This window comes from Oenanthe melanoleuca, chromosome 8 (genome assembly GCF_029582105.1).
Source record: "Oenanthe melanoleuca isolate GR-GAL-2019-014 chromosome 8, OMel1.0, whole genome shotgun sequence".
NCBI classification, from domain to species: Eukaryota; Metazoa; Chordata; class Aves; order Passeriformes; family Muscicapidae; genus Oenanthe; species Oenanthe melanoleuca.
Window position 1 is genome coordinate 26,094,704 of NC_079342.1, and position 15,865 is coordinate 26,110,568.

At 51.4% G+C, this 15,865-nt stretch overlaps 2 protein-coding genes across 16 annotated transcripts in view; one reads left to right on the top strand and one right to left on the bottom strand.

Moving 5' to 3' along the window:
* Positions 1-80: 80 nt before the first annotated feature.
* MYOC (myocilin) lies at positions 81-3,373 on the top strand. Its single transcript, XM_056497994.1, has 3 exons — positions 81-796; positions 1,144-1,263; positions 1,348-3,373. Exons 1-3 carry the CDS (start codon positions 340-342, stop codon positions 2,130-2,132), a joined length of 1,362 nt encoding a protein of 453 aa, XP_056353969.1. The 5' UTR covers positions 81-339; the 3' UTR covers positions 2,133-3,373.
* Positions 3,374-5,850: 2,477 nt separating this feature from the next.
* Positions 5,851-15,865, bottom strand: part of PRRC2C (proline rich coiled-coil 2C) — a 68,252-nt gene continuing 58,237 nt past the window's right edge. For 7 of the 15 annotated variants that reach the window (XM_056497995.1, XM_056498001.1, XM_056498011.1 and 4 more), the window contains 6 exons: positions 15,581-15,703; positions 13,895-14,113; positions 13,037-13,111; positions 11,801-11,904; positions 10,509-10,635; positions 5,851-7,246 (listed from right to left, as the gene is read on the bottom strand). In XM_056497995.1, the coding sequence (XP_056353970.1) occupies positions 6,980-7,246; positions 10,509-10,635; positions 11,801-11,904; positions 13,037-13,111; positions 13,895-14,113; positions 15,581-15,703 (915 nt within the window). In that variant the 3' untranslated portion in view covers positions 5,851-6,979. The remainder of the gene's footprint in view (positions 7,247-10,508; positions 10,636-11,800; positions 11,905-13,036; positions 13,112-13,894; positions 14,114-15,580; positions 15,704-15,865) is intronic. The other 8 variants (XM_056498012.1, XM_056498010.1, XM_056498003.1 and 5 more) reach the window with 3 other exon arrangements.

Here is a 15,865-nt window from a genome sequence, read left to right on the forward strand (position 1 = left end):
GAGCGGGCGGGGCCGCGCCGGGACGGGGCGGGGCCACCATGGGCAGGGCGGGGCCATCCTGGGGCGGGGCCGCCCTGAGGCGGGGCCGGGGCCGGCGGGTTCGGTTCAAGCCCCGGTCCCGGTCCCGGCCCCGAGCGGCCCCCGCGGGGTTCGGCCCCCGGCCCGCCCGCCGCGGCGTCACTCCTGGCACGCGGCCTCGGCGAGCGGCCCCAGGCAGTGCCGGTGCCCCCGCAGGCGTCGGGAAGGTTCCGGCTCGCCCGCCCCCCGCCGCCCCGACCCTCTTCCTCTATAAATGCGGGCGCCGGTGGCCGGCGCGCTCAGAGGGGCGGCGCCGGGGCCATGCTGGGGGTCTGGCTGCTGCTTTGGGGTTCCGCGGCCCTGCGCGGCCGGGCGGACACCGCCTTCCTCCGCCGCGCCCATGACAGCTCCGGGCACTGCACCTACTCCTTCACGGTCGCCAGCCCCGTGGAGGCCGCGTGCCCCGAGGCTGCCGGCGGCGTGCCCGAGCTGCGCGCCGAGCTGGCCGCCCTCGCCGCCCGCCTGAGCCGGCTGGAGAGCCGGGAGCGAGGAGCCGAGCCGGGGGGCGCACGGGACTCCCAGCTGGAGGCTGCGTACGGCGATCTGCTGCGGGCCAAGTCCCGGCTGGAGGAGGAGAAGGGGCGGCTGGAGCGGGAGAAAGAGGAGTTGGGCAGGCGGCTGGAGAGCAGCGCGCAGGAGCTCACCCGGCTGCGGGCCGCCCGCTGCCCGCCCGGCAGAGAGGGGCCCGGCCGGGACACGCTGCGTGCCCCCGCCAAGGGTAAGTGCGGGGGCCGGGACCCCTGCGCGTCCCTGCCGCCGGCTCCGAGTCCCTGTGCGACCCCCACGCTGAGCTCCCACCGCTGCCCCCCACTCTTGGGGACCATTGCCCCGTGCCTCCCTGCCCGCCCCGCAGCAGAGGGGGATGTAGCGTTCCGTGCTGATCCGGGCTAAGTGAATGGTCGCAGATGTGCCGCGCTGCAGTGGGCTGGGGCAGGGCGCTCCTGCCCCAGGCACCGGCATTTCGGGGGGCAGCAGCCCGGCACGGAGCCCCCCGAGGGCGGCAGGAGCAGGCAGGCGGTGAGGGGCCGGCCGAGCCCCGCTCACGCTGTGCCTGCCCCGCCGCAGCGCCGCGCTGGGAGCCGCAGCCCCTCAGCTACCAGGAGCTGCAGTCGGAGCGGAGCGAGGTTCCCGTGTCGCGGCTGCTGGACGAGACGGCGCTCGGCCGCCCGGGCAAGGAGGACTCAGGTACGGGCACGCCGTCCCGCAGCGCCCCGCTGCTCTCGGGGGGCTGGCGGTGACCCCTCTGTGTCCCGTCCTGTCCCCGAGCAGGCTGCGGCCAGCTGGTGTGGGTGGGAGAGCCCGTGGTGTTCGGCCGCGCCGACTCCATCGCGGGCAAGTACGGCGTGTGGATGAAGGACCCCGAGCCCGTGGCGCCCTTCACGCGGGACAACACCTGGCGCGTGGACACCGTGGGCACCGAGGTGCGCCAGCTCTTCCAGTACGAGGAGGCCGAGCAGCTGGCCCGGGGCTACCCCGCCAAGGTGCACATCCTGCCGCGGCCCCTGGAGAGCACGGGGGCCGTCGTCTACCGCGGCGGGCTCTTCTTCCAGCCCCGCCACTCCCGCTCCGTGGCCCGCTACGACCTGCGGGGCGAGACCATCACGGCCGAGAGGGAGATCCCCGGCGCCGGCTACCACGGGCAGTACCCCTACTCCTGGGGGGGCTACACCGACATCGACCTGGCGGTGGATGAGACGGGGCTCTGGGTCATCTACAGCACCGAGAAGGCCCGGGGGGCCATCGTCCTCTCCAAGCTGGACCCCGAGACGCTGGAGATCCGTCGGACCTGGGAGACCAACATCCGCAAGCGGGGGGTGGCCAACTCCTTCCTCATCTGCGGCACCCTCTACACCGTCAGCAGCTACTCGGCGCCCAACGCCACCATCAACTTCGCCTACGACACTGCTACGGGCAGCAGCCGGGCCCTGAGCATCCCCTTCGAGAACCGCTTCCGCTACCTCAGCATGCTGGACTACAACCCTGCCGAGCGGCAGCTCTTCGCCTGGGACAGCTTCAACATGGTCACCTACCCCGTCCGGCTGTCCCGGCCGTGAGCCGAGGCTGGCTCAGCCCCCGGGCTCCCCGGGCGTGCCTTGGCACCCTGCTTCCCTCCCCATTTCCACCTCGCACCGCCTGGGGTGCTGCCGGGGCCGCACGCAGCCCAGCCACATCCCCTTGTGCTCCAGTGCAGCAGAGAGAGATGAAGCGCTGCTCCAGAGCCTGGCAGAGCCAGGGAAATGCCTCTCACCAGCCTCGGTGGGTTTCAGATGGGTCACAGCAGCACCCAGCCTGGCCACCCCAAAGCTGGAGCAGGCATGGTGAGGGCTGGCCAGAACAGGTGGTAGAAGGGCTGTTGCAGGAAGATCCTGCCTTAAAATAAACGTTTTTCCCTCGTTGTGAGCAGGGATCCCCTCTGTGGGGTCAGGGTTTGTTGTTCCCAGGCTCTTGCCCCACAGAGCTCTCATGCAGAGATCCCACAGGCTCCACTGGCATCCCACACTCCCAGTGCCCAAGGGCAGCCTGGAGCTCAGCCACCTCCAAAAATCATCGAGTAGGCTCAAAAGCAGCAGAAAAGACAGACATGCATTGCACAAGCCTTGTTTTATTGAGGGGGAAAAAAAAATCGGCCAAGAGAGCAGGGGTGAGGAGTGCTGGCAGAGCATCCTGCAGCCGGGTGGCCTCTTGGTACCCAGCCCTCCCAGCCATGTGCTTCAGCTTTACAGGCCATTCCAGGCCAGCAGCTCTCCCCAGCAGCCCAGAGCACGCTGTTTTATCTATTTATTGTAGAAAGCTTGTAGGAGGAGGCTTCTTTCCCCCTCTGGCATTCAGGGCAGCAGGAATCACATTCCCCAGGGGCTGCATTGGTCCTGGCCCAATAAACATTGCCCAGCACCACTGCTGCCTCACACCTTGTCTTTCCAAGCCTGTTTTCCAAGGAGTGTAGTGGGCTGGTGCCCCTCTTGATGCACCTACAGGCTGAAGGTGCTGGTGCAAGGAGCTGTAAAGCTTTGAGCATGAAAATGCCACATTTTGGAAGGCAGCTTCTGAGAGCAATACACCAGGTATGAGAGCAGTGGAAAAGGACAGAGAACACAGTGGGACACTTGTGATGATCACCTGCAGCTACAGGGATTTTCAGTGAGATGCTTCACCCCCATTGCAGTCCTCCTGACACTAACACTGTTGTCTTAAGTGTAGCACTGTATATTTGCATAGCACAATGAAGCATTTGGTTTATCCATCATCCCTACCCATGCTTTATTTTGGAAAAATACATGATGGTTGTAAAAAGTGAGATGGTATGTGTAAGATATGTTTGGTAAGCTGCAGGGTGGGCAGCAGGTGGGAGCCCATCAGAAAGAGGGAGGAGACTGAGAGATCCATTCCTGGGTCCTGTTCCAGAGCCAGGCTGGGAATCTCACCTGATCCAGGGCCAGTGAAGGTGTCCCCGTGGCCAGTGATGTCCCCAGGATGTGCAGCAAGGCTCAGCAACACATCACCCCTGTCACTGTCCCACCCAGAGCTGGGCAGCAGCAAACCTGCCACCAGGGATGGCAGAAAGGCATTTCTGTCCCAGAGTGGGATGGGAGGCCGGGCTGGAATCCCCTTCAGCTCCCCGGGGGGTGAGCCAAGCCCCGGGATGAAAGGCAGGGTTTGTGCAGAGCCCCGGGGACAGCAGCACCTCGGTGAGCCCAGACAGCGAGGGCAGACAGCGCCCGCCCCTCCCCGCGGCAGGGCTTTGCAGGCCGGCAAATCATCTCTTAATTGAGTGAGAAAATAAAGGAGGACAAGCCAATGTACACAGGATTTCCAGAAAGCTGGGCTGGAGCTGAACAGCGCTGAATACACTGCTTTACTTAACAGGCTTTGGGAAAACAAGCCCTCCCTGCCCACATCCCAGCAAGAAGCCAGCCTGAGCCCAGGGGGGTTGCTGGATCTGGCCCCAGTCACATTTAACATCCCTCTGGGCTCCTGCCCTGGAGAAAAGTTACAACCTTTTCACAGCCTCAACATTATTAAGGAAAAAGAAATCGAATTCCCCAAACAAAATTGTTCCCTCATTTCTGGGAGGAACAGCACAATTATTTCTGATGACCAGAGTCCTAGAAAACAGATTACACATCAAATCCCACTCAAATTAAAAAAAAGCAAGAGGTACTCCAGTGTAAATAGCCAGGAGCAAGTTATCTGATTAAATGTCATAAAAATATTCAATCAACCGGGGTCAATGACTGAAAGCTCCACCTGGCCTCAAAGACAGCTGGGCGTGGTTTGGGCTTTTGGAGAGGCACACATCAAACCTGGGCTATCTGGAGGCACAAAATGCCCGAGCATTCACTTTTAATTAAACTTCTGCAGGAACACTCCCCTTGCTCTGCTCGGAGCACAGAATAGTCCAAGCCTGGTACATTCCCACAGCCGACTGTGGGAAATTCCTCTGACTTCCCAATGGCTTTATTACTACAGAAATAACATTACTCCTTTCAGCAGCGTTTCCTTAAAAATAGAACAGTCTGGTCAATGAGTTCCCATTTTTGGGGTGTCCTTTTAAGAGGAAACAGGCTGAAGACAACCTCAAAGCAGGGAAACATCACAACTCAGTTACCTTTATAGCACATTTCTAGATGGAAGCAGTGTCCATCCACATTCACTCAGTTCCTCATGTCCACCCTCCTTTCCAAGCATTTACTACAGCTGTGCTCATACAGATCCTTGTGAAAAAGGCCATTTACTCTGAGTGCTAACTGCTCAGAGGTTCCTTCTGCCCACGGCTGCATTGTGGATTCCAGCACCTTTGATTTGCTCCATATTGCTGCAATTTTACCCTGAACAAAACCAACGTGGGCAGGAAAGGACTCCAGCTCCTCTGGTGGCCCTGAGCTGCTGCTTCCCAGCCCAGCCCAGCCCAGGCTTGGCAGTGACACCTCTGACCAAAGGTCATCCTGCCCAACTCCTGGCTGCATCCTGCCTTTCCTCAGAGGCAGAGCCAGCCAGCACCTTCTCCCCAGACGGGAATTACTCCTCAAACACCGAAGGCTCCTGGTGTTTGTGGGAAGCAAGTTCCCTCTGGTGGCCAGCTGAGTGTGTCCTGCCTCTCCCCAGCCCAGGGCACTCACCAGCCAATGGGACAACTGGAGTCATCCCAGCTCCTGCCTGAACAACCCCCAGCTCCACCAGCTGGAGATGGAATTCCCAGCAAGCCCCCCCAGATTCCTTCTGGCCACATGCTGTGGGCCCTGGGCTGGAGAAGGGCTGGAAAGTGCTGGGATACACAAAGCAGCTTCTGGGAGCATCTTCCTTCAAGGAGCCTTTCCCTGGAAGCTCTGCTCACCTCCTGCAGCAATCATGAGAGCAGCCAGGGGCTTTATTTAGAGAATACTTTATTAGTTTCTGTAATCAAACCCATGTAAATAAGACCGTACATATTTCATACAGTGCGTTACCCCTGTACAAATGGAAAAAAAATTAAGTTTAACATTTCTAGACCAATATGGCTGTTAATTTCTGTACAATGCCAACTCACACTACAAGTGGGATACTTTTTTCCAAAGTTGACATCACAGCTAGTTTCCAAAAATTCAAATTATATATATATTTATATAAAAAGATAACCAATAGCAATTCACTAGGCATCAATAGCAGCAACAGCCTTTCCAGCTTCTGCAGTCATTTGAACAAAATTATACACATTAGACTTTCAACTCTTCCTTCCAAAAAAACGTAAAAAAAAAGAAAAAAATCCCAGAAAAAAACAGCAAATTCTGCTACTGATGTGGTACCTGGTGCTTTTTATTAGCTTTTTCAATCATTGTCTGGAAAAAAACCTCTAGAATAACATTATTAAAAACAGCTCCAGTATAGCACAGTCACTACTACATATCATAAGCAGGTACAGGATATCTTACATTCACAGAAGTATCATACAGTACTGTCCTACAGCTAGAATACTAGAGGATACAATTAAAAAGGCATTTATTTGACTTGATTCTACTTTCCAGCACACTGTGGGCAAGGAGGTGGTGCGACGCAGCTCTGATATAAAGAATGCACCTTTGAGATAAAACTCTCCTTAATCTGATAAGGTTTCTTTTATTCTTGTGGCACAGTTTAAGTGCTCGTTGCTGTGTTACAGACAAACTGGAAACCGTTTAGGGACCACTCGCATCATATAAAGACAGCTGGACAGGGGTGAACGGAACAAATCTGACTATTGATGCAACGAACCTTCAACTCCAGGGGTGAGAGCCACTGAGGGGGCAGCGGGTGGAGAGGACACAGGTGGCCAAGTAGCTTTTTCATATGGTGAAGTAAATGCAGTAAATTGTCATCCAAGCAGCAGCAGCCAGCAAAGCACTGCCTTCAGAGGGAAATCCAACACTGCCAGTGTTACTCTGTGTTAGGTTAAATCTCACGTGGCAAATAAGTGGATCCCTCTGTTATACAAGATAGAAGCTTTTTAAGTCACTAAAAACTTAACACACATTACTTGGCCCAGCACCATCTTCAGATCTGCATGTTCTCATACTCATGGGTTTATAAAAAGATAGATAGCAGCTGAAGATCAGAGCCTGAAGAAAATAAGAGAAGTCATTGTGTCAGCTAGGAAATGCCTCCCCACCGGTGCTACTTCTCCGAGCTGTGGCTTTGGGAAGCAGGCGGGCACGAGCCAAACGGGCACACACGTGTGGGACATGCACACCCCAAAGCAGCCTTCATGCTGTCAGAGCCAGGGGGCTCAGCTGGGCACACAGCAGCTGCCAGCACAGCTGCTGCTGGCCTCCATGCCCCGAGGGGCTGCTCAGAGCCCGGCAGGGAGAGCAGGCTGCTCTTCATCCTTCGGGCCACCAATTGCTGACACCTCGCCCACCCTCCCTCTCCCCCCTCCACGGGAACACAGCCTCTAAGATTTTGTTTCCTCGGTTTTGATTGCCTGAGGTTTGATTGGTCCAGTTCGAACAGGTTTCGGTGTGGCAGCAGGAGCAGGGCTGGGCTTTTCCTCGGCTTTGTCCTGGCAGACTCCTGCAGAGTCGGCAATGGCCTCGCTGGCTTTGCTCCCGTTCTCCTCCACTTTCGGGGCTTTGCCGCCTATGGGTTTGTTCTGCTGCTGCTGCTGCTGCTCAGAAAAGAATCTCTGAGTGGACTGAAGGACCTCTGCTCTTTGCTTTGCCTTAAGAGAGGGAGAAAATAAGTTTACTGAAGAGAGGGCATTGGAGTGACTTCACAAGTATTTGCCATATGAAAGGGGAAGGACTGATCCCAGTGACCAGACTTTCCTAGAAAGGCAGTGTCCATCCTGCTGCTTCCCTGGTGTCACCACCTCTGGGTGCTTGGCTCCTCAGCAGTAGTGAACATCATGCCATCCTTGCTTTTCCCTAATCCTTCCCCAAAAAAGAGGATCAGGGACAACAGTTTGAAGCATTACCTAACCTCTTAGTACTCTTTGATGATGCCATCACCATCACAGAGCTGTACAAGTAGGAACTCTGCTGACAGCAGCTCCAGCTGCAGCTTCCCCTGAGCACAGGTCACACATGAGCTGTGCCTGGGCCCCCAGGGCCACTCCAGCTGCCCCTCCAGGGCACAGGGCCCCTCCCAGCAGCACAGTCTGAGCACCCCGTTTCCTCCTGTGGCTCTGGGCACAGACTGAGCCTGCAGCTGGGATGGGAATGAACCAGCTCAGAACTGTGAAGCCTCATCTGATTCCCCCTCTGAGCAGGTTCTCATCCCAGGCAGCACCAACTGCCTGCCTGCCTTCCCTCCTCTGAATCCTACCAGCAACCCTGACCTGCACCTGTGGTGGAATTCAGCCTCTGTGAACATATTCCAGTAACAGTTTTGATATTGTGCAGATGAGACACTTCAGAGCAAGCACTTGGCTTGCCTGCCCAGACTGCAGAGACTCCATTAAGAGTTCAGTCATTTGGAAGCTGAACAATAAAGCCCAGTGCAGTCAAACACCTTTTTATTTTAGACTAAAAAAGAGTATCTTAACATAAAGAACCCCAACTACAACACAGGCACTAAGCCTCCATGCACCTCTCTGAATATCTTCTGCTTTTTTACAAAAAACAAGGCTGGGACACACACACACAACGGGGAGACACAACAGCAGAAGTCGGGAACAAGAGGCCTTGGCTCTCATACTCTGCAGCTGCTCCAAGTAACTCAAGCAGCAACAGAACAGAAAACAAACCTGTGAACTCTTGTTTGCAGGACTGCAGCAACAGCCTGGGACACCCAAAATCTTCTGCCCAAATTTCAGCCATGTCCTGAGGTTAAGGCTGGATGACTTGATCACCAGTAACCAAGCAGGACAGAGTAACTCTCACTGCTCTCAGCAGTGTTTGCAGGAGATTAAAGACACCAGAACTGTGTCAGTATTTGCTCTGACTTGCTACATTTAACCCACAGTGCACACTCAGGACAATATGTTAAGCATCACCTAGTAGGCATCCAAAAGCTGCACAAAGTGGTGGTAGGAAATGAACCAACCACCTGGAACTGAAGGGTAATCAGTCCTCCCCCAGCCATGCATGAGCACAACACCACTCTCCTGCTCTGACACCTCAGAGCACAGGTTACAGGAATGGCAGCACATGAAGGAGCCCCTAAGCACCATCTATCCAAGCAACTTCTTTTCTGCAACAAACAGGCTCAGTGTCCAGCAGTGTCCCTACACAGATGTCCCACACTGTACCTGCCTCCAACTGAAGGGTCCCAAAGTGCTGTAACAAGTTAGGGTGACTGTCATCACCTGCTACTGAAATGCAGCTCCCTCTTCTGCAGAGAGCACCAGGTACTGCATTCTAGCCCAGAGAATGCACCACAGACACTTAAGCCACGGGGAAAGGACTCTCCAGAGTCCCCAAGGAGTGAGACTGGCTGGAACAGGAGGAGCTGGGGTGAAAGGACAGCTGACAGCCAGGTGTGCAGCTTCACTGCTCATCCAGAAGTAACCAGGCTCCTGACACCTCACTTTGCCTTGGACAGCAGTGGCAGCTCCACAGCTGCTGACCATGAAAGACCACTTGAGCTCCCTACAAATATCTCAGTCTAAAATTCTTATCAAAAAACACCAGGGTGTAGAGAAGCTCTGTGTTCAGCTGTTAAGAGCCTGGCTGCTGGCTTGGGGTCCAGAGGCACTTTCTGAAGCCATGCCCTGCAGACACATCCCTGCCCTGGGAGCTGTCAGACTGAACTGCTGGTAACAGCACTGCTGTTCACATACTGACCTTCACATCTCGTTCAGCCTTGGCCTGAGTGCCTCTGGCTCCAGGTACTGATCCACAAGGACCTCTGGCCACACGTGGTAACTGGGGGTGGCTCATAAGGCCTGTGCTCATCTGAGACGGCATCTGACTATGCAGAACTACTGGCAGCCTCTGAACAGGCGCTGGGAAGGTGTTAGTAAATGGGGCTCTTACCAATGGAGGGAGCAGGTTAGGCTGAGAGAGGATCTAAGTGGGGGAAAAACAACAAAAAGAGACATTTCTCAATTAGAAAATTGCCAACTCAATTGCAGGTTGGCTTTATCTTAAAGGGGAAAAAGCTGCTACTCTGCTATGAAATGAATGTTGAGGAAACAGGCCTGAACTGCCAGAGCAAAACAGCCCTGCAGTGCTGCTGGGCATGAAAGCCGCACCAACAACTTCAGCACAGCTTGTGAGCAGGGAGAAGACCCTCACAAGGCACTGGAGCAGCCACTGGTGAAAGGCAGCCCCAGCAAGGTGAGGCAGTTTCTGCCAGTGACAATCCAGAAATCAAATCTCAAGTCCTGCAGTCAAACACTCCAAATACTAAAAGGAAAAACAAATATCCTTTCTGTCTGAAATACACTTTCAGAGCTACATTTCCCTAGCAGCCTGGCTCCAGTCACCTGCAGCAGAGATGCACCACCCTTGTAGGCTGTGCTCCCTGGAATGCCAAAGCAAATCAAACCCTCTGCCATCAGCCCTGCCTTGTATGGACTGTGTGACCTCAGAGATCCTTTCCAACATGAACTGCTTCTTCAACACCTCAGAGCTGCAAACCTGCTTTGTCTTTACACCTGTAAAATATGCACTGGGACCCTTCTGAGACATGAATCTTCTCCCCTTCCCCAAGCAAATGATCTGTTTTTGCAGCAGCAGGTACATTACACTGCCTGGGGAAGCCACAACACTGTCCTACATCATCCACAACTTGTACTGAATTCCTCAGCATGCACAGAACTCCAAGTTCAACACTACAAAATCAGCAGTAATTGTTAGCAAGATCAGAGAGGTTATTTTTTTTGCTTTGATCTTGACACTGGGCTTCTTATGCCATTTCATTTTCAGGATTCCATTTTGTGTCTCCCCATGACAAAGCCTGAGGGGAGACAGTCAAGTCAGAGCCACCAGGTCATACAGAGGAATAAATCTGTTTGTAGGAAGCCACCAGTCACCTACCTGTGGTGCAAATTGTGCAGGAAAGGGCTGTGTCATTCTCACAGCTGCAGCTGCTGACTGGAACTGCTTCTGGTAGACAATGCTGTTCATTTTATTGGACTGATTGTTAGGACTTGTAGAACTGGCCCTAAAAGAAAGAACTCCAGTTAACACCAACTGCTTTCATTCAGAGGATGTTTCTGCCCTTAGTTACAACTAGAAACTCAGCACTGAAGGGGGGGAAGAATGAATCTCCTGGAAAAGCTGGTGTGAAGCTTTTTCTATATAGAAGCTTCTACGTGCAAAAAACCTCAGAACTTCAGAACTCAAAGAAAAGCATAATCAGAAATACTCAATCAGAAATACTCAGGCTATGCAGAGATTCCAGGGCATGTCTGTATGAAAGAGCTCTTTCTCCCAAGCACTCATGACACAAACACTGATGTTAGGTTTGTGATGCTAGATGCAGTTTCCATCCCTGCTATCTCATGTTCAGTCCTGCTCCTCTGCAGTCACTCTGTGCTCTATCATGGCAAGTTCAGAGCTTGTCACAACAGGCAGTGAACATGCAGCTGCTTCTACTCTGACCTGTTGTCAAATGTTTCAAAATGCACTTGAACAGACTTCAAGAATTCACAGAAAATGCTCTCTCTGTTTTATTTGGCTAAGAACGTGACCCTCTGCTAAAACCCTGAATTACATGAAGCTTGACTGATTATCTGGGGGAAGGGCAGCAAACAGCCCCCAAAGAGAAAGGAATGAACAGAAAAAGAAGAGTGAATAGCCCTCCTTAGGAAACAGAGCTTGCCTTGCAGAGAGTTCTTGTGCAGAGGGTGTGGGTGATGCACTCCTGGTAAAATGAGCAGAGGGGCACCAGGGAAGGGACACCAGCTAAGCTCCACATACCAGTATTTTGTGAGCTTAAAGGAGCCTGTTTTCTTTATTGATTTCACTTGTGAGCAGCTTAGAGACCTTGCAACAACACCTACTCCTCTAACAGAACTGTTGCCACAATTGCTGCCTAAGTTTTTAAGCTTTTTTTACTTTGAACATCACAATTCAGATAACCTGTCTTAAAGTTTTATCCCAAACTACATCAGTATTTTTCACTTTCTATTTCAGAACTCCTTCCTTCTGTTTAACTACAGCAGATGTGATGACCTGCTGGAATGCTGCTCATGAGCTCAGATTAAGCACTGCATTGTGTATCAGTGGCCCCTCACCTCATACCTGCCAGAAAAGGCTGCTCATGCATGACTAGGTACATTTTCTAGCTCTGGTTTTAAGGAATTTTGAGCTTAAGGGAGATTTACCGGAAGGGACTGGAGGTTGGGGTAGTACTCCTGCCAGAAACTGGTGGTGTTCCAGGTTTAACATCAATGCCACCTCCAAAGGCCTTCAGGTCCATTTCTGATATCTGAAAAACACAGCAACTGACATGTTAATTCTAATTAAAAAAATTACATTTGCTAAGCAGCTGTTAGCTTACCTCAATGAAAAGAGGTCACTTAAGTGGAGATGAAAGCCTGACTGCAGAACAGCCTCTTATAATTAGGACAGGCCCAGCACCACAAGCACCTCTGTGTACAATTTTCCTGCCCTATCTGGCACTTGCAGCAATGGTACTGGCTTTCTAACTTGGCCCTCCTACATAATGACAGGGGGTTTGAGAGTCATTTCATCTATTTGGCCCTAAAAAAAAAAGAAACAATATATATGTTTTGGAGCTGAGATCTCCTTATCCAAGACTCCCATCTCAGGTACCACATGAAAATATTTAGAAATAATCCCCAAAAACGCTGAGATGAAGAATACCATAATAGTCCAGGTCTATAAAAATAAACAAACCCAAGGCACAGCAAAAATGGAGCTGTCATTCATGCAAAACAATCTCCAGGCTAACTGGAGCAATGACTCTTCAATGCTATTTTGCAGATACACTCAATAAATTAGTCTTTGGAAGAGTGTATTTCCACACATGGCCATGAAGCAAAACAGCAACAATAAATCACTTTAAAATGAGAAGCTGACTTTCTTTAGCAGCAACATGATGGGAATCTTAGAGCAGGGCAGGAAAGTCATCTAAGGCCAGCAATCCACTGCAGCTCTTCCCTCATTTTTTGCTGAAATGAGCGATCATTTTCCAGTGACAACTGCAGCAAGAAACATGCTGCTGGTTGCAAAATGGGCTCCAACAACTGCAAAGCTGAAAACACTTGGCCAGATCCCATGAATCTGGAAAACTGCACGGTGCAAATATCACTGTACACACTCTGGGGGTGAGGAGATGCAAACTTCATCTAGGTGCTCTGAAATTCTGGTTGCTATTACTGTCTGAGATGTGGAGTTAACACCCGAGATTTTCCTTATCACAGCTGATAAATCACCGGGACTGAGGGGTTCTTTTATATTCCAAAGCACCCTAAAATCTGGGCCAGAAGCTGCAGGGATTTCAGGTGCAGAGGTAGATGATCCCTGAGGGGAGGGCCTTGCTGCTCCTGCCAGTCAGCTGAGCTGTGTCCATGTGCAGGGTGACACCCACTGCTCACCTGGAAGCGGACTGCAACTGCCGAGTGCTGCACACTATCCGAAAATCCCCGGTGCCTGTAAAGCTGGGATTCCATCTAAGACAAGAGACCTTGTGATTGGAAACCAGCTCCACACATCCCCTCATCAGCAATTACCTCAGCAGCTTCACATAAAGGAGAGGAGAGAATTCCCCCCCATGATATTTAAGTTTCTTGCACTATTTTATTTCCTTACCGGACCTGTCCCTCAGTTTTCCTGAGCTGCAAGACCAGCCTTTTCTTTTTTCATTACAGAAAGATCCTGTCCTGCACACAATGCTACTCTTAATATGCACCATACTGTACTATTCAGGAAGGAAAGGCAGACCCCAGCAATAACAGCAGAGTTTAATTCTGCCTTATGGCTGATAGTGTCCACCGAAGCCCCTAAAACTCCCCTTTTTGCACTGGAAACCCTTGAACCCAAATAACTTGCTCTGGTTTGAGTCCCAAAGCATAGCAAGGAACTCAAGCAGGCCCAGAACCTGCCAGCAGCCCTGACACAGTGGTGTTGTTCCCCAGCTGCTCTAACAACACCTCAGTACTGTTTTCCATTTAGCTTCTACATGAAATCCCCTACTAGTCCATGGTGTCACTATCAAACCAGGCATTCCTGCAGGGCAAATGGACCAGCACCAACTTAGCTACAAAACCTCAGCTAAATGCATAGACCCAGCCCCTAAGGCATTAACCCAGACTGGGTTTTTATCTTTTAAAGCTGAGGCAGATTTTTAAGATGCAAGAAGTCAACGTGAGTTGCTGTGCTGGTTATATAAACCAGCAAACAGCTGTGCTCCACATGAATTTGTGTCCTGTAGCTGTGGCAATTTGTGTTGTTACCTTTCCAGTTGCAGCAATCATGCTGTGCTGAGTTCCTGCTGGGATCAATCCTCTGAAAGGCTGGGTCACTTGGGCAGGTCTGCTCAGGTTTTGAGCCTGAGCTTGTGGTGGGGTGTGCTGTAGTGGTGGCTGTAAGGACTGGGGCAGGGCAATCAGTGGCTGTGCTGTGGATCCAAAGTTGGGCAGAGAAATCTGTGATCCTGGCAAAGGTACCGTCACCTGGAGAGAGAGCACAAAATCACCAGTAACAGAGACATGTCACCCTCATTACTACCTCTTATTTCAGCTTTATCCCAGACAAATGGCTTAATGGGTTCATTTATTTAACCAGAGAGCTGCAAGCAAACAAGTGAATTTATTGCTCAGTTTGCCTTTATAATCAGTTCTAATGGCACTGAGGTATTTGCTTTTCAGAAACAAAGGTGCATGAGATCTCCTACCTCCAACATCAGTCAACATGATTTCACTGTGTCACAGGGAAATTTAATTCAACCCAGAAAACAAAAGCAGAACAAAATAACCAGTTTGGGGGTGGGTGTACAGGACAGGATTGGCTTATTTGTTTACTTCAAATAATTCTAGTCATCAAAGGAGACTGGGATAAAAATTAGATTTTACTTTCCAGGAGTTCCAACAGCCAGCAGTTTGAGTTTAAAAACAATGCCAAAAATACACAGCCTGTCCCTTGTTTGTGTTTGCTATGAGTGCTGTGGGCTGAAAACAGCAGAGAATGGTAACATGGAAATACAACAGCAGTGACCAGACTGGCAGGAGCTACTGCTTGTCTTGGTCTGACAATCCACTACCTGCAAAATTATATTCTGAGTGTGACAAGGAGAATGAGCTGAGGCTCCCAAATGTGAAAGGCTTACTAGGATTCTGCTCTGAAGGGTAACAGACTAAAATCAGAGAGACAGCCAGAACTGAACACACTGAAAGCACCAACTCTTCTAAAAGGTCCTTAAAACTGTCAGATTTCCAACAGACAACATCCAATCTTTTGCAATTCTTCTAGATTTCTGTCTTGGCAACTTTTCATATATTTGAGGTGGGTTATTATAATAAATCAATCCATCACAAGCTTTTTTTTTGGAAGCCATTTCAATTAAAAAAAAAACCTAATCAGAAGATGGAAACCACTACACAGTATCAATATGACAAAATGTAATGACAGCGCAATTCAGCAGTTCTTTCATAAAAAAATGAAAAAACCTTCAAATCAGTGGAGTTCTTTTACTGATCACCTATCTGCTGACTTCTCAGTTATTTTCTGTGAGCACTCCTGGGTTCCAGCACAGTGAGAACTGGTGTTAACAATCAGGCTGCACCAAGCACCTAGAGTTTGCCCCTCTCTCTCCACCAGTCCTGATATCTGCTTCCATAAAGGCATCATGTGCCTCAGTCAATGAGCAACAGCACTGTGCCAATTAAATATCTGCCCATCACTGAAAGATGAACTATTCAAGAGAAGGATGCCAGGGACAAATAATCAACATGAACTCAGGCCATCCAACTTCTGAGCCATTCAGTTTGTGCAGTGCTACTGCTGCAGCCCCCTTCACTATTAACACTGCATTTTTATTTTGGAAGAATTAAGGGTTTTCTCAGGCCTCCCCTCTATTCCCAGCCCACAGACACCACCAACCACGACATGCTTTTAGGAAGAATACAACGTAGGAAATTTACCATGCCATAGTTTACCTGCTGGAGAGCACTGGGAGACTGTGCAGTGTTGTAGAAATTGCTCTGGCCAGGCTGCTGAACTTGCCCAGAGTAGAGATTGGAAGCCTGAGTGAGAGTAGCTCTGGCCTAGAAAAAGCAAGAGACACCACCCCATTAAGAGCATGCAGGAGAGCAGTTTCCTGGTGCACCAAGCAGTGCAGGAGAAACCCCAGCATGGGGAGCTGGCAAATGTCAAAGTTTCACTTTGTGATCAAGCTCTCACATTGCAGGTGGTGGAAAGCCCTTTAT

Bases quoted from the DNA above. Each gene is read 5' to 3' on its own strand.
- MYOC (XM_056497994.1), top strand. From the start codon at position 340: ATGCTGGGGGTCTGGCTGCTGCTTTGGGGTTCCGCGGCCCTGCGCGGC. The intron at 797-1,143 runs GTAAGTGCGGGG...GCCCCGCCGCAG, and splicing joins GCTGCGTGCCCCCGCCAAGG to CGCCGCGCTGGGAGCCGCAG. The intron at 1,264-1,347 runs GTACGGGCACGC...GTCCCCGAGCAG, and splicing joins CCCGGGCAAGGAGGACTCAG to GCTGCGGCCAGCTGGTGTGG.